Below are 27,987 nucleotides of genomic sequence, written 5' to 3'. Positions count from 1 at the left end.
TTGTTTAACCACAGCCGCTAGATGGGTCTCCTAAGCATTATCTAAGCGAAGATAGGCGTTTTTTTACACGCGCAAACGAAACGTATACGCGCGTGTTAAAAAACACGGCTAATATCCGTGTTTTTTTTACACGCGTATACGCGTAGATAATGCTTAGCAGACCCATCTAGCGGCTGTGGTTAAACAACTAGCTACAGCAACAGGGTGTAGCGAAAAGCGGAGACACAACCCTCTGTTGTATTTCTGTGTATAACATATAGCTGAATCAGTTGTGATAAATAGTGGACGCGCATAGAATACACAGAATTAGTGCAGAGGGTGAAACATAGACACATATTTCAGTTACATCTGAGTATAATGCGTATTGAAATTTAGTAGGACAAAATTTATGCGCAGCAATTTCAGAGGTGTATTTATAGTTTGTCGCTTAGCAGTCAATATAAAGTTTAAGCGTAAACGTATATAGAAGTAAAAAAAAAACACAGCTAATATTAAGTTTTCTTTGCATTATATTTGTTGCATTCTCTAAATCTTTATGTGATACAATGATGGCGGTGTCATCGGCGTATGCAAATACTTCGCAGTTTTTCAAATGTTTGAACATGTTTTTTTATTTTATTTATTTATTTAATTCATTCAGCCTAAAAGTACATGCTTTCTTACAGACTAGTTAAAAATAGAAAACAATTCAAGCTTAAACTTATATAAGCTGTTATTAAAATTAAGAACATTACTGAATCGATTTGTTAGATGTATATAGGAATATATGGAATGAACAAATTAGCTAAGTCGGAGCAATTTATGCTCAAGTTTATTAAATTTTAGGCAAGCATTAGTGAGATATGTAGATACAAGTTCTTCTGTTATGCAAAGCCTGAAGACCAAGCAATTTGCGCCTGCTGGTATACGATGGGAGACCGTCTGGCAGGGAAGCATCCCTAAAGCAATTTTCGTAAAAACTTTTTGAACTCTTTCAATTTTATAGGAGTTGATTATTAAAAAGGATTCCATATTATTGAACAATATTCAAGGCGACCTTCTGACCAAGGAGATATAAAGTGCCTTCAACGTCATAGGGTCCTTAAAGTCACTGGTGTTTCGTCCAATGAACCCAACCATTGCAAAGGACTTTGCAACAATGAAGTCAATATGACTGGAAAAAGAGAGTTTGGAGTCAAAAATGACACCGAAATCGTTAATCTCTTGACAACGATTAAGAGATTTAGCATTTAGTTTGTAGTTAAAATATGTCGCAGTTGTCGTTTTGGAATAAGACACAACGCAGCATTTGTTTGTATTTAAAAATGAATTATTTTCTGCGCACCAACCGACAAAAGAGTCCAGATCAGATTGCAAGTTAGTGCAGTCAGAGCTATTACGGATATTCAGAAATAGTTTGACATCGTCCGCAAACATCAAACATTTTGCGAATTTGAATTGCTGGGGCAAATCATTTATGAAAATTAAGAATAATAGAGGGCCACAATGGGTACCCTGCGGAATACCTGACCATGCGTTTATATATAGAAATGACTTGTCGGATCTAATTGCCACATAGAGCTTTCTGTTCGATAGAAAACTCGTGAAGAATTTCAACAAGTTTCCACTGATTCTATACTTGGCTAACTTGCGTACTAGGATAGTATGATCAACCTTGTCGAATGCTTTCGAGAAGTCAGTGTATATGACGTCAAGTTGCTCAGAGTTCTCTGAAGCACCCACAATTTGTTTAGTAACTAAAGCCAAATTTGTGGAAGTAGACCTACCTGGGAAAAATCCATGCTGACACTCCACTATAGCCTTGCCTACGTAATCGAACAATTTACGTTGAAGTACGTGGTTGAATATTTTTGCCAGAGTACCCTGTTTAACAATCGGTCTGTAGTTGCAAATGTCATTGCGGTTACCAGACTTAAATATGGGAGTTATGGAGCATAATTTCCACGAGGCCAAAAAATTCCGCTGTTCAAGCAATTTTGAAAGAGATGAGCTAAGGGTTCTGCAATGGAGTTTGCGCGTATTTTGAAAAATATCAGGAGAAAACCCGTCAGTATCTGATTTTGCACTACTTGTCAATTTAGAGATTGACATTGTTTGCATATATAAGAAGAATTGGTCCCAGTTTTGAACCTTGAGGAACTCCATGCGATATCAAGATTTCGTCGCTAAATTGATTAGACACTTCAAATCTGAGAATAGAAAAGTTGGAATACAATAGCGACACTTCAAGTACGGCGCTAACTAAACCAGAATTGGTGATAAATTCCAAATATAACGAGCGATAAAAAACGTTTGCCAAGTTTGAATCAATGCGTTATTCCTTGCCTATGCTGCGGGTGGCAGGTGGAACGATAGCATAATGGCTCACAACCGATAATTGACATCAAAGCTAACCAGTAACCTAGGTAGGTACAAAATATAAGAGCTTGCTTATTTTGATCGAAATAAGTTAAGTAGTTTCGGAGAAGATATAGGCTCACTAGATATCCGAATCAGATTATGATTTTTTAGCTATTATCCAGAATCCGGTTGTCTCTCTATACGGCACAGCCTTAAGCCAAAAATGTATCCAAACATACCCTGAAAAAAAATGCGGTTAGTCCCTAAAGAGAGTGGTCTACGATTAATATCTTTTGTATACATTGGGGTATAGTTGATCCACAAATTCAATGGGTGCGACCACTTACAAACTGTTATCAAAGTCCTGTACCGGAAGTCAAAAGCAGTTGCAACATTGGCGGTCCATAGGAAAATTGTTGTTAGAGGCGGAGGTTCACATTGCAAATGGTTGGTGTAGTGTGGGGACACATCGCATACAGGATATGCATTACGTATTTGGGGGGTGGATTCTGGACAAATAACCTGTTATAGTATCCAGAACTAAGTTGAACCAGGGGGACTCGTTTCTCTTTTGGTAGTGAGCTTTCTTCTTCTGCAAATAAGGATAGTGTATATTGGTAACAGGGTTCATTCCCTCTAGTCCCTTTTTGTTAAAATTGGGACAATGTAATTTGAACTTTAATAAGCCAGTTTTAAGAAACTATGTATATATAACAGCGCGATAGGTAAAATAAAAGAAGATTTAATGGAATGAAACGTAGTATTTAAGAAAAACGCGGAGCCCTATTTGTTTAGGGGACAAAGAATACCTGTCGAACAGTACCTGGAGGCGGTTAACAGAGAGGATCTGTCCGACAGCATCCGCAGGTATATCAAGAGGACTAGTCCGGCACTACTTGTTCAGGCATAAATAGGTACAATTGGCCTCCCCATAGGATATGCATTTTTAAGTTTGTATGTATTTGAGTGTTCATTTTTGTTGTTCCGACCAAGCGCCACTGGAAGTGTTTTTGCTTAATTGTGTGTTGGCTGATTTTATGATAGTGCTTTTGTGTCTGGCCGCCCAACTCGTTAATGGCTATGGCTCTCCTGCATGCGGATAATGTTTTCGTTATACGACTGCCAAAAATATTGATTACGAATTGGTTAGTTGGAGAACGGGCGCTTAAAACGAATTGCAATATAATAAATATGAAGGACGTTTTCTAATGTAAACTTGAAGATTTATTAAAAAAAAATAAAATATTTCTTGCAAACAAAATTTATATTTAAACCCTGCAAAAATCTATATAAGTTATACAGTTAATCGATATCTATGAAAATTGTCTTCATAGTGTACCTATACAAGTGTGTTCACTAAGCGATAAAAGTCAAAACTACAAACAGCCTCGCTCACCTGATGGAAATCTCAGGTCTAGAGTCGCATTTTTGGTCTGAACGACAACATTTTTGACTACCAATCGTCTCGACTTTTTCAATTTTTCAATCATTCGGCGCATTCGGTAATGGTATCCATTTTGAATTCGCTGTCATTCCGAATCCAGCGAGTGCCTGTCAGAATGCTTGACAGATAAGTCAACACACTTGTACTTGTACACTATGATTGTCTTTTGACTTGACATTCATCTTCGCTGCGAATTTGTTGAATTCGCTTTGCCGCCACCTGGTATAGATTCGCCTTGACATTCATCTGCACTTCGAATTGATTGAATTCGCTTTGCCACCACCCAAGGCGACTCTATACCAGGTGGTGGTAAGGCGAATTCAACCAACTCGCCGTGCAGAAGAATGTCAAGTCAAAAGAAAATTTTGATTGATTTCGATTAACTGACATATTGTTGTACAAGGCTTTGTATGGAAAATTATCAAGAAGAAGCAATCAGCTGTTGGGATAACACCACCTGTACTGAATTCATTCATTCATTTATCATCCTTGCAAAATCTGTATACAATTTTCCCCAACATTTGTGTTGCTTTACGAATCTTTTGCACTATACCTGCCACTGTAGCTACTGCAGAACATTCTTTCAGCGTCCTTGCAAGAATCAAAAGCTTTCATATATCATGTTCATCTCAAGAGCGAGTTCCAGGACTTCCCACGCTTTATGTTGAATCCATTTTGGCAAGACAGTTAAATTTTGGTATTATTATAAAAAAAATTGCAACGAAAAAACAAGAAAAGCCACTCTTTGATATCCGAACATTCTATACTGAATAATTTAAATTTATAATCATCATTATATTTATCAGAAATGTTACCAAATACATAACTAGAAAAGATTATTTGGGACAATATGTGGCTGTTAAAAGAGAATTTTATTTCTACGTTACAATAAAATAGTATAAATAGTAAATATTCTGTGTTAATTTTATTTTCAGCTCTTAGTCCAAAAATCATTTAGTTGATGTGGCAAAATTTTTTCTTTTTTTGATGTAATCCATCAATAATGATTCATGAATGAGATGTCATTAATTCAAATTAATCAAATGTATTAGTGGTTTTTTTATAGGGGGCCCGTAAATTGTTTAGTCCCGGGCCCGGATTTTCTCTCTACGGCCCTGTTCACAGGATATTGATAATGAAGTGTGTGATATTTTTACTCCAGACTGTGATTTGCATTTCAGAATCAAGGCATTTTAAATTATTGTGCACAGCAAAGGTTGTTGAATCCCAATATTTGCAAGTTATGCGAAAATTTCAAGGACTGTAAGTTATTTCTATAATTTTGAATTCTAATAAGGCCCGATTTTTCAGTACAAGTTCAACTCAGTTTGTCAGTTAAACCACGCTTAAACTTATTCTGCAGTATTTCAGTCTACTTTAACTGAAGTTTAAGCTGAGATTAAACAGTCGATCTGGCAGGGTTAAACTCTAGTTAACCCAAAGAGGATAAATATGATAAGAGACTTCACCAAAGACGATAAATATGGTGACGAATATTAGTGTCACAAAGCGATACTGCCATCACTAAGGCGATACTAAGCAGCCACTCATATTTATGTACGTAAACAAATCAATCATCATCTACACACATACATACAAGGCAATGGAGAGATACTCATAAACACATGTAATCATCAGCCGAAGTAGTACTCACATATACACACGCATATAGCTATGCGAGAGGCTATAAACTATAAATACACACGCATATAGCTGGTAACCAAGTAGAAGATTCTAGAAGGAGAAACGTCTAGACATTTGGAGAAATATGCGGACAAGGCAACAGAGAGTATAAAAGCAGAGCACGCTGAGTAGTCAGTAATCAGTTTGATTTAAACACGCTATCAGTTGCGAAATGAAGTTTAATTGTGAAGTATAATTGTACTACTCCCTAAGTAGACTAATAAAGACCATTTTGCAACACACAATATTGGAGTGATTTATTCAACAGTTTAGCGATTCGAACGTTAGCAGAAGGTTTCAAATAATCAGAATACCCCAAAAATCGTTGTAATATAATAAGAGCCACCAGTTTGCTACGAGTAACGAGTAACTCGCTGGAAATTTAAAAAATTGATGCCTAATGTTTTCTAAAAGGGAAATTTTTAATTGTCCCGCATTTATCCATGTCGTGTAGGCACCTTATGCAAATGTGAGTTTTGGAAAGAGAATTAATTAGCTAATTAAATACAGTCGGAAAAATAAACACAAATACCCCACGAAAATGTATAAAGGCATTTATGCACATCTCGCCCAAAGAAAAAACCTGCGATTACCCTAACCAAAAGCATAATGCAAATGGCTACAAAGTAACGAGTGGTGTCTCTTATTATATTCATCCTCTTTGCTGATACCAAGGCGAATTCAGTACCAGGTGGTGTTATGCCATCAGCTGATTGCTTCTTCTTGATAATTTTCCATACAAAGCCTTGTACAATAAAATGTCAGTTAATCGAAATCTATGAAAATTTTCTTTCGATATGACATTCATCTGCACGGCGAATTGATTGAATTCGCTTTGCCACCACCTGGTATATATTCGCCTTGGCTGCTACTCAATACATTTGGGGGACTCATGAAAGCATATAAACTTATAAGGTGTAAAATTATATCCATTTACACACGCTGTTATATGAACGCACCTAGAAATGCTCTTGATAAACTTGATTGTTTATCAGCTGTATTATTGCCAAACAAATATTTTTTGATTGTTATACAAATTAAAGAATGCCAAGATTAAGTGAAAAATCAAAACTAAAACGCCTTTACTTGCTGATTTTGGAGATTTTTGATGAAAATGCCTGCAGTAATGTCTGCAAGGTTGCATTCCTTTGAGTTTACCGCGTTTACACAATGAAATGTGCGCGTAAATTTATACAAATTGTGTAAATGATTTTTCATACAAAATTTGACAGCTCGTGCGTAAACTAGATAAATTTATACGTTTACACACTTTATAAGGCATTTATACGGTTACATGAGTCCCCCTATTATTCTGAGGCGAATTCAGTACCAGGTGGTGTTATCCCATCAGCTGATTGCTTCTTCTTGATAATTTTCCATACAAAGCCCTGTACAACAAAATGTCAGTTAATCGAAATCTACGAAAATTTTCTTTTGACTTGACATTCATCTGCACGGCGAATTCAATCAATTCGGCGGGCAGATGACTGTCAAGGCGAATCTATACCAGGTGGTGGCAAAGCGAATTCAACCAAGTCGCCGTGCAGAAGAATATCAAGTCAAAATAAAATTTTCATTGATTTCGATTAACTGACATATTTTTGTACAAGGCTTTGTATGGAAAATTATCAAGAAGAAGCAATCAGCTGATGGGATAACACCACCTGTACTGAATTCATTCATTCATTTATCATCCCTGCATTATTCATACCAATTTGCACCTGTGATATTTTCAGTCTGGTTTTCTTTTTTTTCCTTTTCCTTGAATGAAACATGTTTAAAATCTTAACTTTGGATATTATTGGTGTTGAAGTAGATTTAATTTTTTTCATTGTGCTGTTGTACCGGTTGTCAGATAGATTTGCTCTCATAGGCTAGTGTACGCTTTGTGTGAATCCTCGATAGTTATGGCTGCATGACAATCAACCTTTTCATATACATAGATGCTTTCTAAAGGCTCCATTACTGATACTTAGCATAGACTTGACTTGACTTGAGAACTGTCACTTACAGTTCTGTTAAATGAACATTGCATGTTACTGATTACTCAAAACTTGGTAACACTTAACTTGACTTAGAAGTCTGTTGAATTTTGATTTTCTATGTAAGTTCTAAGTGACGTTTACATTTTGAGATGCCATTTGTTTGTTTCCATTTCATTTTGACATTTTGTCATACAAATTAACATTTATTTAAAAATTAATTTCAACGCTGATTATGATGCCAGATTGTATGCGCCAAGTGGAGTATAATCATGGCTAAGTTGCCAAGTTTACGCCAAGTCAAGTCAAGTCTATGCTAAGTATCAGTAATGGGGGCTTAAAGCTGGAGACATTGGTGCTTTATCGGTAACCGTATCGGTAACCTTATAACAGCTGATTCGAGCAACCTTATGAGAATCAATGCAATCGATTATTGGTGGCGCTAAAGTCGTAACCGTATCGTAGCCAACCAATTGGGTTTTGGTTTACCGTCGTAACGATAAACAGCTGATTACGTTAGGGATACGGATACAGCGATACGACATACGGCACCAATTACTCCGGCCTAAAGCTGGAGACATTGGTGCTTTATCGGTAACCGTATCGGTAACCTTTTAACAGCTAATTCGACCAACCTTATGAGAATCAATGCAATCGATTATTGGTGCCGCTAAAGTCGTAACCGTATCGTAGCCAACCAATTGGGTTTTGGTTTACCGTCGTAACGATAAACAGCTGATTACGTTAGGGATACGGATACAGCGATACGACATACGGCACCAATGACTCCAGCTTAAGGCTGTTGTTCCTTTATATTTACAAACGCAACATCTTTCGTGATTGTGGCAATGCAAGAAAGCGTTGAATGCACCTGCATGAAAAAGTCCATTCTGATGCGGTCATTGTTCACTATGGTTTTAGATTGAATTTGACAATCTCTGCGCTGTCTAAATTGTATTGCTGTAGATTTGACGTCACTTTATTCTTTAGGCAAATGTGAAAGTGTGTTTATACATACACTCGTATATAAATGTATAAATACGTAGGCATATTGATTTTATTCCCTTGTATAGGATATGACTATGTGTGTATTTGACAATACAGGATCCTCTTTATCGCGAATGTATTCAATAATTCATTCAAAATTTAATTTTAGATTAGCCGTGATTAAATAACAAAGCCTTAACGAGTAGCTAAGTTCCGAAACAGACATGAAAGTTCATGTTCAAATAAAGATAATGGTGGTAATGTTCGCTTTAAAAACCATGTGTAAACGTTTTAGGAGTGTAACTTCTTGACTCACATGCATACCCGAGTTCTATTGAAGAACGACCTCAGCAGAAATAGCCATCTCCAACGGGTGTTCTTCGACCGGATCAATATCCGGCAAATGACCAACGTAATCGATAAAACACCTAAAAACCTTCGGAGAATGGTTTTATAAATTCAAGAAAAAAGTGAAAGCATCCTACGTGCTGTTTCCGATATAATATGAAAGACGTGCTTAGCGATTTAAAAGATTGGGTAACCTAAGAAATTGTATATGGCACACAGTCGGAAAGTTCAGAACTCACTACGAAACCTTGCGGAATGGATGACTTCGCCGGTGCCGAAACATGTTCATATCCAGCACCTAGTTTAAATATAAACAGATTCGCAAAAATACATAAGTTCATAGGTATATTCTGATCGAAAAAATGCCCTTAGATCGACCATGTTACGATAGACGGATGGTATGTGCACATGATTCTAAGTTCGAACATCGACTAGGAAAACTTTGCTGTTGATGCAACCTCCTTCAATTGTTACCGTGAGTTGAAGAAATATATTTTCAAAAAAAGCTAGCAGAGGTATAATGGCGTGAGTTTTAAGAGCTTGAGCTAATAGCCAATAGGAGAAGCGTCCGCAAATGAAAAAAATATTACGCTGCAGACTTTCTGTTAGAACGGAAACGGCATACTGATGTTCAGAAATTCTTGGAATATGAAGGAAACCCTTTCCTGCTCTCTTAAATGCAAGCAACGATGAAGAACCCAGAAAAGGTGATGAACCCCACCCCGCGGCAAAATGCCTGTCTCAAGAGGCGACAAGCCCAATTTTCAACCTCACCTACCCAAGGCGAATCCTGTTTCTTTAGCAGCCGAGGTTCTGGCGACCCCAATTTCTTCATGGATATAGATGGTGGAAGGGTGGAATGGCCTAAAGGTTTTACGTGGTCATACTAAATCGTTTCAGAGAAGGTCGGGATAGTACCTTGATGGTACTTGTTATCAGATCTGCATCCGGCAAAGGACCATCATCATCGATAACACTCCCCAAGGCCTTCGGGGATTATCCTTATCGCTACAACAACCCCACCCCGCAGTTGAAGTTGATTTACGTTCCCTCCTCCTTACAGTTTTCGTCTCTTCGCCGATTTTAAAGTCACCTTCGGTAGCAAGAAAAGGCGCTGCATACATGCATATGTGTCGGAATTACGTTTCCCCCAAATTTAACATTAAATCATATGCCCAGCTCATTCAGAATAAGGAAGGTCCTATCCGAACCGGTCGAATCTGAACGAGAGTTCACACAGGACGATCTCCCATTGTACGATTTCTGTAATTTGGATCCTTCGCCGCGGCGTTAGCATGAGTAAGATCCGTTCACTGCAAACCGGAAAATCGAATATAAAATATGACAAGACGAGCTGTCTGCTGCTAGCGAGCAAGGAATTAGCTACAGTTTCGAAATAGTAAAGCACCTCGCTTTTTGGGAACCAGCATTGGCAAAAACAACAGTATGGGCGGAGACTTACTTTTGCCAATAAATAATAACACTGAGCAACAAACTTCTAGGTGAAGTAGTATCTTGCCGAATAAAAATCAAGCTCTACAAGTGACTTATTGTATTGGGAACTCGAAGAAGAAGAGAGAGGCTTTCACTCCGTTGAACGCACCAAGCAGTGAACGATCTAACATTCCTTTGGATCTCTAATAGGCTGCTTGTTTCGCGAAATCGTTTAAATTGTCTCCACACGAAGCTTCTTTCTAACGTCGCTACACAAATTATAAACTACAACTTTATAAAACTACAACTTTATAAAACTACAACTTTATACCCCACGGAGGATTAGTGAAAAAAGCTATTTTTTGCTTCAAATACTTTTAATGCCCGGGTTTTCAGTGCGAGTTTGAACTCTAGTTAAAGTTGATTAGAGTTTAATCTTGCCACTTTATTCGATAACATAAAATTTTGCTGCTCATCTCAGCTTAAGCGGCCGAAGTGACAGGGTTAAACTCTAGTCAACTTTAACTGGAATTTAAACTCGCACTGAAAACCCCGGCCTAAGCCTTTTAATCGCTTCAACAATGTCTAAGCAAGCTTTTTATACTCAATTGAGCAGAGCTTACAGATCGCTATTTAAAATGAACGATATCGGACTATAACCACGCCCACTTTTTCGATATCGAAAATTTCGAAAAACCGAAAAAGTGCGGTAATTCATTATCAAAGACGGACAGGGCGATGAGACTTGGTAGGTGAGTTGAACTTATAACGCAGAATAGAAAATTAGTAAAACTTTGGACAATGGGCGTGGCACCGCCCACTTTTAAAAGAAAGTAATTTAAAAGTTTTGCAAGTTGTAATTTGGCAGTCGTTGAAGATATCATGATGAAATTTGGCAGAACGTTACTCCTAGTACTATATGTATGCTTAATAAAAATTAGCAAAATCGGAGAAAGACCACGCCCACTTAAAAAATTTCTTTTTTTTGAGTCAAATTAAAAAAAAAAAGTTAATCGGGCCTGTTCTGGATTTCGATTCCGACCAATTTATTCGGAATCGAAATGGATTGGTGTTCTGAATATCGGTTCCGACCAGACTTGGTCGATTTGAAAAGTTTTCCCTCTGAGCAGTCGGAATCGAAAGTAATTAACCTGTTAATAACAGATAATTGCATTATTTTCCCACAAATAAGTTTTATTAAATTATTCATTTCATTTGGAAGATTTATAACAAATTTTTGCTGGGCAATTTATTTATTTAGTATAACAAATCTTAATTTGAAAATTCCTATCAAAAATTTGTCAAGCTAAACAAAGCGATCCTGGTCGAAACGAAACCGACGTGTTCTCAATTTTACTACAGCGCATCCGCAGTAATAATCGAAAAGTTCATTATTGCCATGCCCAAGGAATTAAATAGTCGAATGAGGTATTCGAAGCACATTACAACGTAGAATATTTTTCTTTAGTTAATATTCATTTCTTTCCTCAGAATACAAGGGAAGATATGAAAATATAATATAAACTATTTATAAAAACAATTGTTCACTATTAAAATAGTAGAATTTACGAAAATATTTTCTTAGAGCGAATATTTTTGTTAGCATCTGTGATTTATGGCAACCCCTTTTTAAAGCCAAATTAAACTTCCTTAACCCTAACGCCATAGTCGTAACCATACCCATATCCATAACCATCTCAATGTGATCGATTAATGGTGCCTTAACCTAAAAATCGTGAAAATTTCATAAAAATGATGAAAACGCAAAAAATTACTAACATATTCCACAAAAAATAAGTCTCTTAGTCATAACGTATCCAAAACAATGAAGAAAATCTAAAAAAAGTTATTAAATTCACCAACTCAAATATTTTTAGGTTATGGATATGGCGAGAAACCAAAAACCAATTGATTGGCTATGGCGTTAGCGTTATGGTATGGCACCATTAATCGATTACATTCCTTTCCATAAGGTAGGTTCGATCAGCTGATTTATCTGGTTATGGCTTTATGGTTATAAGTCACCATTAATTCGCCCTTTACTTAGAACAGCTGATTTCTTTTGTCAACAAACATATTTAATTTCGGCAAAATAGAAGATGCAAGCAAACGCTAAATTTTATTAATTACTTCTATACGTACGAAAAGGAACCAAAATGTAAGTATTCAATTGACGCATTTTAATATATTTTATTGAATTATGACATAAATACTTACATATGTTTGTACACACATATATTTAAGGGGGAAAAGCGTAACGCAAAACAAGATCAAATCATTCTATCTTTTATGCAAGCTGAGGAAGATATTGCTAGAGACTACACGAAAGGTGACAGAGTGGAGATAGAGCAAAAATGGTCCGATCTTGCTAAGTCCCTCAATGTTGTCGGGCCACCCTGTAAAGATTTGGCTGCTTGGAAAAAGGTAAGCAAAACTAACAAAAGTTGGTCTTCCTTTTGGTATATTTTATTTTTCTTTACAGTCTTGGATTGATTGGAAAGGCAGCATAAAAAAGAAACTTTCTGACAACCGGCGCGAAGTGAACGCCACTGGTGGTGGACCATACTTTCAGCAGCCTATTTCACCCAGTGAAGAAGCAATTGCGGTGCTTTGCAATTTGTTTAAATCGGTGGAGGGTACGACTGGCGTCAGACGCTTTGGACTCTCACGAGTTAAAAAAATAGTTAGCAGTGAGGAGACAACCAATGACGATGTTAAAAGCATAACTGATGAAAGCTGTGCCAGTACGGCCGAACCTGCTGCTAATTTGGCTGCTGAAACTGCTAGCAAGTACATCGCGTCAACGTCGGCGACCTGTTGATACATTTGAAAAAGTGTGCGCTGAACAAATTGTTTTGTTGAAACGAATTGCCGATGCATTCGACAACTGCTTTTGCATAAAAAAACTGAACTAGAATTGAAAGAGGCGAGAGAAAAGGAGAAAAAGAGGCACCATGAAAGATTGGAGGAAATAGAGCAGCAGAAGTTGGAAACTTTAAAAAAGTTTCTATAATTTGTATTTGTGCAATGAAAGTATGTATTTGAATCTCAATCTCTATATGTACAATATTGGAATATATCCTAAATCAGAAGCTTTAGAATAAAAAAAAACTAGTTAAGTATTAAAGTTGTTTACTATATGCATATACATAGTAGATGTATTTTTAAAAATATATACATATCTACATACTTTGTATAAACTTTTTTTTTCATTTTTAAAAAGGCCTCAGGACTTTAAGGGCACCAAGTGGTACGATATGGAATTGTAACTGCATATGAAGAGTAAAATGTGCGTAACCCAATCGCCAAAGTCTTTTCCATGCGCGTCGTGTGGTGGGTTTTTATCTGTAAGTCCTCTCCTTTTTGGTGGCTTCGCGAACCCCTGGTTATGATGGAATGGCATTGAGATAGCCAAGAATTATGCGATCTTTTCCACTTAGCAGCGCACAGATGTCAGGATGACAACTACTTAGGCAGGTGATGTTTTATATTTGGAGGTCTGTATCGCCTGACAGGATGGATATGCCTTGCCATTTTAAGTAGTTATTCCTGTGTTGTTGTTGTTGTTGTAGCGAAAAGGACACTCCCCGAAGGCCTTGGGGAGTGTTATCGAGTTGATGGTCCTTTGCCGTATGCAGATCCAGTACGTTCCGGTACCAAGCCCGACCATCTCGGGTACGATTTGCTATGCGACCTTCTAGGTCATACCGCCCTCCCACCACCTAGATCCATGAGGAGTTCGGGGTGGCCAGAGCCTCGGCTTTTAATGAAACAGAATTCGCCATGGACAGGTAAGGTTGACAATTAGATTTAGAGAAGCTATGTATTGCGCTGGCAACCTGAAAGGGATGCGCTACACAAACCCCTTGAATCCGGTATTTAGTCGCCTCTTACGACAGGCATACCTACCGTGGGTATATTGTAACCCTCTAACCTGTGTCTGATATCAGGATCAAATAGATTGTATTGCACGTAGTGATGTGTAATGAGGGCTAGGTCTATTAGGTGGGGTAAAGTCCGGTGGAAACTCTTCCATCGTACCACGAATAATCAAGGCATATCTTTTAAGGCAGACGCAATAGGTGTAGCTTTTGTTTAAGTTTTAGCCTGTAGCAGGAGATTGGGGATCGTTAAAGCTGTATGGGTGACAATATGGGGGATTAAAACAGAGACTTATTGTTGCGAAGAACCGGCTATCGTAAGAGCGGGGCCTAACATATAGGTTTATGCTTAGTAAGTGGCGCTGACATGGTCACTAGACAGGCTCGTTCATCTCTTCGGGTGCGAAAAGAAACTACCACCGAAAGTATGAGACATCCAGTCATTGTATTTCGCAGGGTTGGACAAGCACCTCACATTTGTCCATAGCTTGTTTCCTTCTCAGCAGAGGGAGAGGAGCAACTCGGACAAAGAGAAGGAAACTAATGAATTTAAAAAATAACCGAAGCTCGTTTCGTTATTTTATTTTAATATTATGATAACATAAACATGACTGATTTAGTACAGATCAGATGGAAATGGAAATGGAGATGGTGATGGAGAGGTAGAGGGATAGCGAGAGGTTGAAGTAGAGGGATAAGGAGAGGTAGATTTAGAGGTAGAGGGATAGGGAGAGGTTGAGGTAGAGGGAGAGGAAAGGTAGAGGTTGAGGTTGAGGGAGAAGGAGAGGTAGAGGGAGAGTTTGAGGTAGAGGGACAAGAAGAGGTAGAGGTAGAGGGAAAAGGAGAGGTTGAGGTTGAGGGAGAGGTTGAGATAGAAGGAGAGGTAGAGGTAGATGGAGAGGTTGAGGAAGAGGGTGAAACTGCAAAAAAAATCTGTGACGAAGGCATTCGTCCAGGAGTTTATATATATTTACACAAGGAAAGTTCGAGCAACTTCATTTCTGACTTCCACCCCCTCTATTTCGGCTTGTGGAATGGTTTCACCCTCGTTTTCGTCGTCAGGATTTCTATGCTGAATTTCTTCATCCCTTCTATCATCTTCGTAGACAGGAACGTTGCGCTTGTGGCAAATGTTGTGTAGCGCAAAACAAACATAAATAATTTTCCCTACAAATCGTGGTTCATATGCAGGGTTCCTTGCAAGCATCGGAACCGGCTTTTGAACACGCCTATTGTGCGTTCAACCATATTGCGTGCCGCAGCATGCTTCTTGTTATATTTATGATCCATACTGTGGGCTCCTATATGGTGTCAATATACAATGCTCCAACGCATAACCAGAATCCGCCAAAATCCAAGTATTTGGAGCACTATTATTTCTATAGAACTGCCTTACTTCACTTTGATTCCATATGAAGGAATCATGACACGACCCCGGGTGACTTGCATCTACAGCTAGTATCTCCATGTTATAAATGCAAACCTGCCAATATACAATACTACGAATTACTGATGAAACCCAAATCTCTAAGTATTCTATAACTTACCACCATAAAATTTATACTAAAATAACCCTTTCTATTAAAAAATAGGGATTCGTCCATTGTAGGTTTTACTATTTTTACATGTGTGTCATCTATGCAACCAATGACACCGGGAAAATTAAATGTTCTATAAAAGTATTCCTTAGACAGATCTATTTCCGCTGTAGACATCTTCAGCTAAATGTTGTCTTCACAAATACAGTTTTCTAATTCCTCTACAGTAAGTGCAATATTTTGGAAAAGGTGCTTCTGCCAATGTTCATATCTTGGTCTTTGGCTATACCCAGTTGGTATGATCCCGTTGCTAAAAACCGGAATGTAGCCGCTTATTGTGTGGTTTTTGAAATAAAGTGATGGCGTCCTGCCAACTTATTGCCAATTTTACTAACGATCATTTGGAAAATGTCCTTATCTACGCGGTAGGACTCTACAAATCTAAAAATACAGATACATATGTTTACATACCCGTTGATCCAACCACTTTATTTAAACAAACTTACTTGGAATCCAGCTGCCGTAATATGTTCACTTGCGATCTAAGCTGTCAATTTTTACGTTTTTTATGCACCATTGCACGTCTTCTTGCTTCTGCATTTCCGAAAACCATTGGTGCTGGCATTTTGTTCAAATTTTTGCACAATTTTAATTTAACTAAAACCAAAATAAATAAAACCAGCTGTTTCGCTTGGTTATCGACTCGAAATGAAAACGATTCGAAATCGACTTCGAATCGATTTGTTTCAATCGGAATTGAGAACACCAAAAAGAAATCGACTCGGAATCAGCCTCGTTTTACTTTTCAAAACGAGTCGGAATTCAGAACAGGCCTGAATATCTTTACAGTATATAAGTAAATTATGTCAACATTCAACTCCAGTAATGATATGGTGCAACAAAATACAAAAATAAAAGAAAATTTCAAAATGGGCGTGGCTCCGCCCTTTTTCATTTAATTTGTCTAGGATACTTTTAAAGCCATAAGTCGAAACTGTGAAATTTGGTAGGGGCTTAGACTCTAGGACGATAACTTTTTTCTGTGAAAAAGGGCGAAATCGGTTGAAGCCACACCCAGTTTTTATACACAGTCGACCGCCTGTCCTTCCGCTCGGCGGTTAACACGATAACTTGAGCAAAAATCGATATATCTTTACTAAACTTAGTTCACGTAATTATCTGAACTCACTTTGTATTGGTATAAAAAATGGCCGAAATCCGACTATGACCACGCCCATTATTTCGATATCGAAAATTACGAAAAATGAAAAAAAATGTCATAATTCTATACCAAATACGAAAAAAGGGATGAAACATGGTAATTAGATTGGTTTATTGACGCAAAATATAACTTTAGAAAAAACTTTGTAAAATGGGTGTGACACCTTCCATATTAAGTAGAATAAAATGAAAAATGTCTGCAGGGCGAAATCAAAAGCCCTGGAATCTTGGCAGGAATACTGTTCGTGGTATTACATATACAAATAAATTAGCGGTGCCCAACAGATGGTGTTCTGGGTCACCCTGGTCCACATTTTGGTCGATATCTCGAAAAGGCGTCCGCCTATAGAAATAAGGCCCACTTCCTTTTAAAATACTCATTAACACCTTTCATTTGATACCCATGTTGTACAAACGCATTCTAGAGTCAGCCCTGATCCACCTTTATGGCGATATCCATAAATGGCGTCCACCTATAGAACTATGGCTCACTCCCTCTTAAGATACTCTTTAATACCTTCCATTTGATACACATGTCGTACAAACACATTCCAGCGTTACCCAAGGTTCATTTTCCTACATGGTGATTTCCCCTTATTTTGTCCCCATAGCTCTCAACTGAGTATGTAATGTTCGGTTACACCCGAACTTAGCCTTCTTTACTTGTTTGGTTTTGAATTTGTCTCACTTTGGAAATATACACTTATCGCATCTTAACTAAAATATATTTTTTTAACTTATTACATAAATTTGCATACAAAACATTTTTAACAAACGACTTGTTTACGTTTTTTCCAAGGGACCAAAATTAGCAACATGAAGCTCATGTTTGTCACTTTCATGCAGCTGACGCCTCGTGTGCAGTTCTCCATTCAAATATTAGCCCCTATTCTGCATTTCGACTTTGATTGGAATTTTTTCGATTTGGCAACTTTGGTATTCTGTGTTCCAATCTCTTTCGATCCAACTTCGAATCGTTCGATTTTGTTTATTCTGCATTCCGATCGTAGTTCCGTTTTTTCTAGGTTGCAAATTTGTTGGCGGAAAAATACTTTCTTTTTAATTTTTTATTAATTTACAACAAAATTTTAACAAAAGTGTAAATAAAACTTGTTGAGAAACGTAAAAGGCTTGATTTTTTTATATGTTTCCAGGTCAAAACCAACAACCTAAGTGCACTTTGTTCACTTTGTTCAAATGTTATCCACTGATGGCATCATTTTGGTTGCATTACATCCACAAACGTAGACAGTGACTTTGACACTGTTGACTGTCCCATTCCTACATTATAATCCCCACTTTTCCATGCTGGTAACTGCCTTCTGCAAAAAATCTCAAAACAGCTACTACAATATTAAGGGCAGATATCGATGTCGAAGGCCTTTGACGAATTTGCCCCGCAAAAGTATCTAACACATACTTGAAAGCATCCTTATTAAGTCGAAATTTTTTTTATTTGAACCTAAAAAAGAAAATAAGTCATTAAATTTTACCACTTTTAAGTTCAATTTCTTACAATTCGTCACTCATCTCAAATGGATTACACAAATCTCGCAATATTTGCCTTTCCATTCTCGCCTGGCCATTTTCGTATGCGTTGCTTTCCAACTCAACAAATAATGCCGCGGCTATTGATTCCATTATAATAGACAGTTATAATTTGTGCCTCTTTGTTGAGTCCAGTTATATACCAAAGCAAGCTGCCGGAGTAGAGGAAGGTGAAGCGAAAACGTAAACAATCCTTGCGGAAAGAATAAATAAATCTTCATAAAATATTTTAGAACAGTGCAATGAAATTAGCATCCATAAAATTCAAAAAATGTCAACTATATTCGTGCAGGAATCCGTTTTAAGAAAACTTGGTGGCCACAGCAGGGAATCGGCTAAAAGAACGACAAAAACACACTTACAATTATGAAAGGACTTCACTCAAAAAAATATAACACTGCGGCAATATATGTTTTTTGTACAAAATGGCGTGGATAATAAAATATAAACGTTTTTCACCGTTTTTTACAAATTTTCTTTAATTTATTTTATTCCACAAATAACAAACAGAAGATTGCGTATTCACGAGTTCAAAATTGCTTCGTCTGCGCAACTACGTCACACTGGACTGCTTGAGCGAATGAAAGAAAGAGAGAAAAAAACAAGAGCTAAAGGAAATTGACGTAAAAATTGTTCATAAAAAACAGCTGATCTTTTATTTACATGCGCAATCTTGTGTGTGTGATTTGTGATTTTGTTCCACCTGTCGCACATTCCGTACAAATAGCTGATTTCGAAAAATCCTTTGCGCTTCCTCTTCTCGTTTCAATTCCGTCGTAATGCAGAATACCCAACTTCGATTAAAGCGGGAGTCATTGGTGCCGTATGTCGTATCGCTGTAGTCGTATCCCTAACGTAATCAGCTGTTTATCGTTACGACGGTAAACCAAAAACCAATTGGTTGGCTACGATACGGTTACGACCTTAGCGGCAGCAATAATCGATTGCATTGATTCTCATAAGGTTTGGCGAATCAGCTGTCATAAGGTTCCGATACGGTTACCGATAAAGCACCAATGTCTGCACCTTAAATTTAAGCTTTAAAGCGGAGCGTAGAACGGGAACGTAATCGAAATGCAGAATAGGTGTGAATGTGTCAACAGCAAGGCGCCCAAGTTTCAAAATCAAGCAGGATTTGGCCTGTAAACTGTTTACATTGTTTACAGCAATTGTTAACATGTAAACAATGTAATTGCTTACAAGCTAATTGTTTACGTAAACAATTGTAAACGATGCATTTATTTGCTTTTTTTATGAGTCGGAAACAATCTACTACTAATTAAGCATCTTCACTATTTTCCAAACAATTTTCCAAGCTTGTAAAAAAAATAATAAAAAAATACGCTTTAATATTTTGTATTTTAATATTTTTTATTCATTCTCACTGTCCGATTCTTCATTGTTTTGGTAAATTTTCATTTTATAATAAATAAGAAAGTAACTTTTTGGACCTTTCAAATCGATTTGTTTGACTTGACATATGCTGGTAAATGTTTACAATTGTTTACATTATTTACAATTGATTACAATTGTTTACAATGAAAGTGTAAACAATCCAAAAAATTTTGTAAACGCGCAACCCTGAAATCTAGTACGCGTCTAGAAAGTTGCGCCTCGTGTACATCTTCCTAGGGTTTCTGTTACATTACTCGATTTTCGACGTCAATAATCAACCAAAAAATTTATTCAAATAAAAAGTCTGAAGTAAGCATGAATGGTTCTACCGTATAATGGTTTTAGCACTTCTATAAATAACGGCAAAGAATTTTCTTGAAACGGTGGTGGGGTTAACTGTTAATACGCTGTTATTTGTACAATAATGTACCGCAAAAGTCACGCATGTTTATCTCTGTTCACGTTAAGGTATTAATCATTGTTTACTATATAGTTTGGCAGCTTAAGTAGAGGTTATGTTGCGAATCATGGTTCAATTATGTACAGGTTGGCTCATCTCATCAGCTCATTTTATTTATGTCATTGCATGGTCGAAGGGATTGTCAAAAGGAGATGGCAAACTCAAAATGAAACCAACACATTGGCAACATTTTACTTACACATACAAAAACTGCTAAGTTTTATGTTTCCATTCCATACCATTCGCACCAACACCAATACACAGATTTTGACAATTTGAACAGACATATTTTGTTGCTTTACAGATGAGCCAACCTGTATATAGTTGAACCATGGTTGCGAATAGAGTGGAAGGCAGTGGACTAGGCAGTCGAATGTCATATAATGAAGGAATGGTGTTCGAAGTTTTTTCAAAGTTAAAAAAAAAAAATGATAAAAGCTTTAATATAAATAAAACTATTGTTTTAATACCAACAAAAACGCCATATATATTCTGTATACATTAATTGGCAAGGACTATCTCACTTTAAAATTTGAATTAAATAATCTAAAGTTTTTTTTGAAACTGAGTCGAGAACTGTGCGTGTGAATGTGCGAATTTTCACCGATCAGCTGTTAGTTGCGCTACTTGGTAAAATTTACAATGGTATTAATTATATGTTCTGCAAAGAAGTGTCAAAACGAACAAGATCAAATTCATTGTTTACTGTATAGTTTGGCAGCTTAAGTAGAGGTTATGTTGCGAATAGAGTGGAAGGCAGTGCACTAGGCAGTCGAATGTCATATAATGAAGGAATGGTGTTCGGAGTTTTTTCAAAGTTAAAAAAGAAAATGATAAAAGATTTAATATAAATCAAACTATTGATTTAATAACAACAAAAACGCCATATATATTTCTGTATACATAAATTTGTAAGGATTATCCCACTTTAAAATTTGAATTAAATAATCTAAAGTTTTTTTTTGAAACTGAGTCGAGAACTGTGCGTGTGAATGTGCGAATTTTCATTGATCAGCTGTTAGTTGCGCTTCATGGTAAAATTTACAATGATCAAATTGGACAACAAATTTTAATTTCACATTGGTGATCATTAATTTTGATAAGAAAAACACGTTCGCATTAGAAGAAATAACGAGAAAATGGTTAAAAGAATATTGATGGTTTGTTTGGGTAAGTTGAGTAGAATGAATATACAATGCTTAATATATTGTTTAATTTATAATAGGCAACATTTGCCGCTCACCCATTGCCGAAGCTGTTATGATTGACACAATTCACCAAGCCGGTGCATCCGCCGAATGGCAAGTAGATTCAGCGGCAATTGGTGATTGGCATCGTGGCAAACAGCCTGATCATCGAGCACTCAGCACTATGAAGAAACACAATTTGCCGTACAATAACAAAGCACGTCAAATAACGAAGCAGGACTTCAATGATTTCGATTACATCTTTGGTATGGACGAAGAGAATATGAGTGATTTGAAATCTTTAGCACCGGCGGGTTCAAAGGGCAATTTGCTTCTACTTGGTAATTTCGGTCTGGAGAAGAGTGAACGTATAATTGTGGATCCATACTATGTAAGTGGGTTGTTGTCTATTATATTTTATGTATGTATATTGCTAAAACTCGTAATGCTATTTTGTTCCTTTCACAGCAAAAAGGTGATGCTGGTTTTGAAAAAGCATACCAACAGTGTGTTAAAGCATGTGCAGCATTTTTCGAGCAAGCTGTGGCGGGAAAAATCTAATATTAACTAAAAATTTGAGAAATTGTTATCGGTAGTGAAATTTAAATGTAGAATGCACAAAGAATCAGCTGATGAAAGTAATGTGGACAGGGAAATGCATTAAAATAAATACATATTTATGTTTTAAAAACAAATACAAATAGTGATCTTGCCAAAATTTACATATGTATGGATAGCACAGTGAAACATACACATGGAATTTATTCGCAAAAATAATTGTGAACTTGAATGAATAATGAAATTAAGATTGGAAACGCTTGTATTATTATTTATATTATCTGTTATTAGTTATCATTTTAATGATGCGGGAATTATAATGAGTAACTTAGTAGTTTGAAAACAATACTATTAGTTATATAATTAAATGTTTATTACGGTATAACTATTTGGTAATAACTAATTAAAGCTAGACCAATACTCTCCCTTCGTTTTTCACCTATTTCAAGCACAGAGATCAAAAGCGAGGTAAAAGTAGAGTTTAGCGGAGTTGTAGCTTCCATAATTTTCTAAACCAGATTTCAAAGCATTCCAATTTACGCTGTCCTATCGTAGTTTTATAGCCATGGAATTCTATAACTTGCATCTAATCTCCAGCAATGATTAGAGAAGCTGTACCATAATCATATGTTCAAAGAACCAATAAGTTTGACCACATTTTGTTATAAATTTTATTTTATGTGGGATTAAAAGGGTTGATAAGGGCAATTCATAGCTTCGGCAGCCCAATTGTCAACCTGACCCACCCGAGGAGAATCCTGTTACAAATATAAACGTATCATACACATAATTAGGCGAAGCTCTGGTAAACATAAGTTCCTCATGGAAATATGGGGTTCGGGTGTTGATGGCCTAGAACATTCCACAAGACCATCGGGGAGTGTCCTTATCTCTACAACAACAAAACTTTTATGTTGGTTTGATTATAGCTGACTAGACTAAGTTTTCCGCTGCGGCCGCCAAAAAAAAGATGAGCAGTAAAGTTGTATACAAGCGGCCAGAGTAGCAAGGCTAACTTCTAACTTTCTAGAAAAACCGGGCCTTAATCGTTCCAACGCTGAACCGCGATGTTTAATCAAATTACGTTTTTTGTAATAGATAATCTTTTAAATCAAATATGTGTGGAAGCTTAGAATTTCGAACTAAAATTTGAATTTTCCGGCTTCATTATTGAGATTTACATTTGACTTTATATTGGATATCTTTGAGAAAAAGACGTGTCGAGGTTTTTACCGGATATAAATCCGCTGCGCCTGCCTACTCGCTCATCTTGTACTATCCCGACCGCGATAAGAACGACATTTTTGACAGCAGAAGTTTATTGTTAGCCCACCTCGCTCAGGTTGTGAGCCCTGTCTATGTGTGTCCTATGTTGGTGTTGTTGTAGAGATAAGGACACTCCCCGAATGCCTTGGTCATTTGATGGTCCTTTGCCGGATACAGATCCGGTACACTTCGGTAACATAAACAGTGAAACTTTGGCCCAGCCGGATTTGCTGTCTACCGGGCTAGCCGGTCTCGGTTCGACCTTAACCTCAATTCCCCTTTAATTTCTCCGATATTTGCGATTCGGACCTTTCAATTCAATTCAATTCAGTTTATTAGGTCTATGATTGCAATAATCTTATAGACTAGCATGTACAAATCGGAATCTTAAGTGTAGATACATATTAAAATTGAAATTATTCATAATATGAATCTAATTTAGCACTAAAACACGATCTCGGGAGTGCGAAATCAAGGTCAAGACTACGAAAAATTTTGTTAAGTTCACCGAGGGCCCTAGAAATGGGATCATAATTATGGCAATTATCTATAATTACATTAGCGTGAAACGGATATTGCGCACGGAGAGTTCTACTTGGTACATAGAAATCTACTTGTGCCAGCAGTTCCGGGCAGTCAACTAAGCCACATATTAAATCATATACAAACATCAAAGATTGAATGCAACGTCTAGACGAAAGCGACTTAATGCTTATAAGGGCACACAGTGCACCATACATGATGGCAGCGGTTCAGCGAAGTGAAGCGGTTGGAGAGCAAATCGAATGAAACTCTTTTGTACTCTTTCCAGTCTATGAGAGTGGACAGAGTAAATCGGATTCCAAATTATAAATGCATAATCCAATTTTGAACGTACTAAGGAATTATATAAACTTTTCCTTCAGTATGGATCTTTGAAATCTCTGTCATATCGCCGCAAAAAAGCGAGATTGGAATAGGCCTTCGGAATAATGAAACTGATATGATTTCTGAAAGAGAAACTAGAGGCAAACATTACCCCAAGATCAACAAATTCACGGACAGTAGAAAGGTTCTGGTCAAAAAGGGTATACGTAGAATTAAACGTGTTGATGTTTTTCGAAAGCTTCATATGAAAGCATTTTTTGATATTAAGACGTAAGTTGTTTATAGCGCTCCAATTATTTAAACTGTTTAAATCATACTGTAAGAGAGATACATCTGACATTCTCGCGATCGTTCCAAAAACTTTTAGGTCATCTGCATAGATCAAATATTGTGAATTTTTAAAGCAGGTTCCTATATCATTGATAAAGAGAAGAAAGAAATAAAATTGGTCAAAGTATACTTCCCTGAGGTACTCCAGACGTGGCTATAAATGAATATGACTTGACATTCTCAATTTCAACAAACGAGATTCTATTGGAAATATATGATTCAGTCCAGCATAGAAAAGTATAGTGGAATCCAATTAACTCAAGCTTACGCAATAAAATGCTGTGAGTAACGGTATCAAAAGCCTTTGCGAAGTCAGTGTAAACACCATCTACTTGATGATCTTTTTTAAATTACGAAATACAAAATTGAGAAAAAGAGGCAAGGTTGGTAACCGTGGAGCGACCAGTTAAAAAGCCATGTTGGCACTCATCTATGGATCCCTTTATTGCAAAAGACAGCTTGGATTTAACTACTTTTTCAAAGAGTTTCGAGCATGTCGAAAGCTTAGAAATTTGTCTGTAGTTAGCTACATCATTTTTATTGCCCGATTTAAAAATAGGGGAAATGGAGGCTATTTTCCACCGATCGATAAATTCATCTTTAGCTAGTGAGAGGTTAAATATGTGATTTAGTGGTACCCAAAAAGACAAACTGAATTTCTTTAAAATGAATGACAAAATCCCATCAATATCACTTTTCATTGTTTCATGTTTTTAGGGTAAATATGCAATTGATTATGTCTTGTTCCGTGACCAGCATGGATCCAAAATCGACTATTTGTTCAACGTCGCCACAGAAATTACTGACCGATTGACTCGATACAAAATTTGATTTGAAGAAATCCGCGAAAAGGTTGACGGAGTCCAAAGGGCATTCTGAGGCAACACCGCAATACGACATACAGGTCGGGGGATTCAAGGGGTTGTGAAGCGCAACATATAGCTTCTCCAACCCAATTGTCAACCTCACCTTCGAGCGGTGAATCCCGTTTCACTAACAGACGAGGCTCTGGCGACCCCAAGCTCCTCATGGAACTTGGGGGTGGGGAGGGAGGGATGGCCTGAAGGTTCAATTTGGCCATATAAATCGTTCCCGAGATGGTCGGGCCAGCACCTTAATGGTGCTATGTTACCGGAGCGTATCGGATCTGTATCCGACAAAGGACCATCACATCGATAACACTCCCCAAAGCCTTCGGGGAGTAACCTAATCGCTACAACAACAACAACATACAGGTCGGAATATTTGAACAACCTTTTTTCGAGCGAATGTATAATGCTTATTTCTAATATTTTTAAGTTTCTTTAAATTTTTCGTATACTACGGAAGTTTATGAATTCGCGTGGGTAGAGAAGACAGATTATTAGCAAAAATTTCATTAACAGTTAAAATAATAGCACATAGCAATCCGTCAGACTTTCCGAGGAGAAAATAGACTTCCAGTCCAATTCTAAAAGCCTGGCATTTAGGAAGTCAAAATCGCTATCGTCACAAAATTTTAACAGGTATTCGACAAACCGGTCGGCCCTGAGATAAAATTACAAAATTCGAGGGAGAGAGAGCGGGACATGGTTCTTATCACATTTGCAGATTGGAAAACTAGATTCGAAAACTTTGAAAATTAAATTTTCATCAACAAAAATACGATCTAAAATATTTCCACGACCCGTTAGACCGATTCTAATTGCGGATCCGGACTAGGCGCATGAAAATGCATAGAAATATATTGGTCACATTACCAGATCGGCTTACTTTTTTGAGGCTACGTAACTTGAAACAGCATCGGAGCGAACCAACATACAAAAAATTCTAGTTTAAAAATAATAAAAATAAGCTTGCGAAATTGATAAAAATGGTAATCTTATACGACAGCATGACACTCTTAATACACGTACAAAATTATCGAGACCCAGAATCGAGAATCCGAAAACGGATGTTGAAAATCGGTATCAACATATATGAATTTGCAAACAAAAAATGAAAATGTTTATGTGGGGGTTGTAATGTTGTTGTACACAGAAATAAATGTGTGTACAGAGGGATTTTGCACTGATTTAATTTTGATCCCACCCCGTTTGTGGACCGGCCAGGGTATTTATTTTACAGATTCGGATACCTCCAACGCAGAAAGGTACTCTGCGCAAAAATACCTACTATAGATCCCACCTCCCATTCCGGAGCGGTATGTGGTAATTTTTCGGTTTTTCGTTTGATAGCCGTTTTTGATTTCCGTTTTCGAATTCTCTCTGTTGGACGTGTGTTGAAAGTGTTATGCTTTTGAATATAATTGCTAGCTACTCTCCTTTTCTATACTCAACTTACGAACTTTTTATACCTTTCATGAAAATGAAATGGTATATTAATTTCGTCACGAAACCGAAAATTGTAAGTCCTTAAAGGAAAATAGATAGACCCACCATTAAGTATACCGAAATAATCAGGTTGAAGAGCTGAGTTGATTTAGCCATGTCCGTCTGTCCGTCTGTCCGTCTGTCTGTTTGTATGCAAACTAGTCCCTCAATTTTTGAGATATCTTGATAAAATTTGGTGAGCGGGTGTATTTGGGTGTCCGATTAGACATTTGTCGGAACCGACCGGATCGGACCACTATAGCATATATCCTCCATACAACCGATTTTTCAGAAAAAGAGGATTTTTGTAATATCTTACCCAGTTTAACAGATTGAAGCTTCAAACTTCACCATGTACTTTCGTATATTGCACATATTGTTGCCTGAAAAAATTGATGAGATCGGTCGTATATATAGTATATATCCCCCACAACCGATTGTTCAGATAAGGAACTTTTCGTAATTACTGCCCCATTTTAAGAGCTAGAGGCTTCAAATTTCAACGAATGTTTAGGTATATAGCATATATTGTTGTCTGAAAAAATCATAAAGATCGGTGGTATATATAGTATATATATGGTGGTATATATAGTATATATATATATATTTTCGCAAATTTTAGCCCCATTTTAACAGCTAGAAGCTTCAAATTTCACCGAATACTTACGTATATAGCATATATTGTTGTCTGAAAAAATCGTAGAGATCGGTTGTATATATAGTATATATCTCATACAACCGATTGTTCAGATAAGAAACTTTGCGCAATTTCTGCCCCGTTTTAACAGCTAGAAGCTTCAAATTTCACAAAATGCTTACGTATATAGCATATATTGTTGTCTGAAAAAATCATAGAGATCGGTTGTATATATAGTAGATATCTCATACAAGCGATTGTTCAGATAAGAAACTTTGCGCAATTTCTGCCCCGTTTTAACAGCTAGAAGCTTCAAATTTCACAAAATGCTTACGTATATAGCATATATTGTTGTCTGAAAAAATCATAGAGATCGGTTGTATATATAGTAGATATCTCATACAACCGATTGTTCAGATAAGAAACTTTGCGCAATTTCTGCCCCGTTTTAACAGCTAGAAGCTTCAAATTTCACAAAATGCTTACGTATATAGCATATATTGTTGTCTGAAAAAATCATAGAGATCGGT

At 36.9% G+C, this 27,987-nt stretch overlaps 2 protein-coding genes and 1 long non-coding RNA gene across 3 annotated transcripts; 2 read left to right on the top strand and 1 right to left on the bottom strand.

Moving 5' to 3' along the window:
• Positions 1-12,306: 12,306 nt before the first annotated feature.
• Positions 12,307-13,361, top strand: LOC137245538 (uncharacterized). Its single transcript, XM_067776371.1, has 3 exons — positions 12,307-12,376; positions 12,463-12,642; positions 12,701-13,361. The coding sequence occupies exons 2-3, from the start codon at positions 12,508-12,510 to the stop codon at positions 13,037-13,039; spliced, it is 474 nt and encodes a 157-aa protein (XP_067632472.1). The 5' UTR covers positions 12,307-12,376; positions 12,463-12,507; the 3' UTR covers positions 13,040-13,361.
• Positions 13,362-14,899: 1,538 nt separating this feature from the next.
• On the bottom strand, positions 14,900-16,316 carry LOC137245535 (uncharacterized). Its single transcript, XR_010951339.1, has 3 exons — positions 16,144-16,316; positions 15,647-16,078; positions 14,900-15,582 (listed from the first exon to the last, which is right to left on the bottom strand). It is a non-coding gene; the product is annotated as an uncharacterized lncRNA (long non-coding RNA).
• A 4,970-nt stretch (positions 16,317-21,286) lies between these two features.
• LOC137245528 (low molecular weight phosphotyrosine protein phosphatase 1-like) lies at positions 21,287-22,429 on the top strand. Its single transcript, XM_067776349.1, has 3 exons — positions 21,287-21,431; positions 21,487-21,839; positions 21,917-22,429. Exons 1-3 carry the CDS (start codon positions 21,401-21,403, stop codon positions 22,007-22,009), a joined length of 477 nt encoding a protein of 158 aa, XP_067632450.1. The 5' UTR covers positions 21,287-21,400; the 3' UTR covers positions 22,010-22,429.
• The last annotated feature ends 5,558 nt before the right edge of the window (positions 22,430-27,987 follow it).

This window comes from Eurosta solidaginis, chromosome 1, assembly GCF_040869045.1.
Source record: "Eurosta solidaginis isolate ZX-2024a chromosome 1, ASM4086904v1, whole genome shotgun sequence".
Taxonomy (NCBI): Eukaryota; Metazoa; Arthropoda; class Insecta; order Diptera; family Tephritidae; genus Eurosta; species Eurosta solidaginis.
Note: the sequence above shows the minus strand (reverse complement) of the source record. Positions and strands in the feature narration are given on the sequence as shown.

Bases quoted from the DNA above. Each gene is read 5' to 3' on its own strand.
- LOC137245538 (XM_067776371.1), top strand. From the start codon at position 12,508: ATGCAAGCTGAGGAAGATATTGCTAGAGACTACACGAAAGGTGACAGA. The intron at 12,643-12,700 runs GTAAGCAAAACT...TTTTCTTTACAG, and splicing joins ATTTGGCTGCTTGGAAAAAG to TCTTGGATTGATTGGAAAGG.
- LOC137245528 (XM_067776349.1), top strand. From the start codon at position 21,401: ATGGTTAAAAGAATATTGATGGTTTGTTTGG. The intron at 21,432-21,486 runs GTAAGTTGAGTA...AATTTATAATAG, and splicing joins AATATTGATGGTTTGTTTGG to GCAACATTTGCCGCTCACCC. The intron at 21,840-21,916 runs GTAAGTGGGTTG...TTCCTTTCACAG, and splicing joins TAATTGTGGATCCATACTAT to CAAAAAGGTGATGCTGGTTT.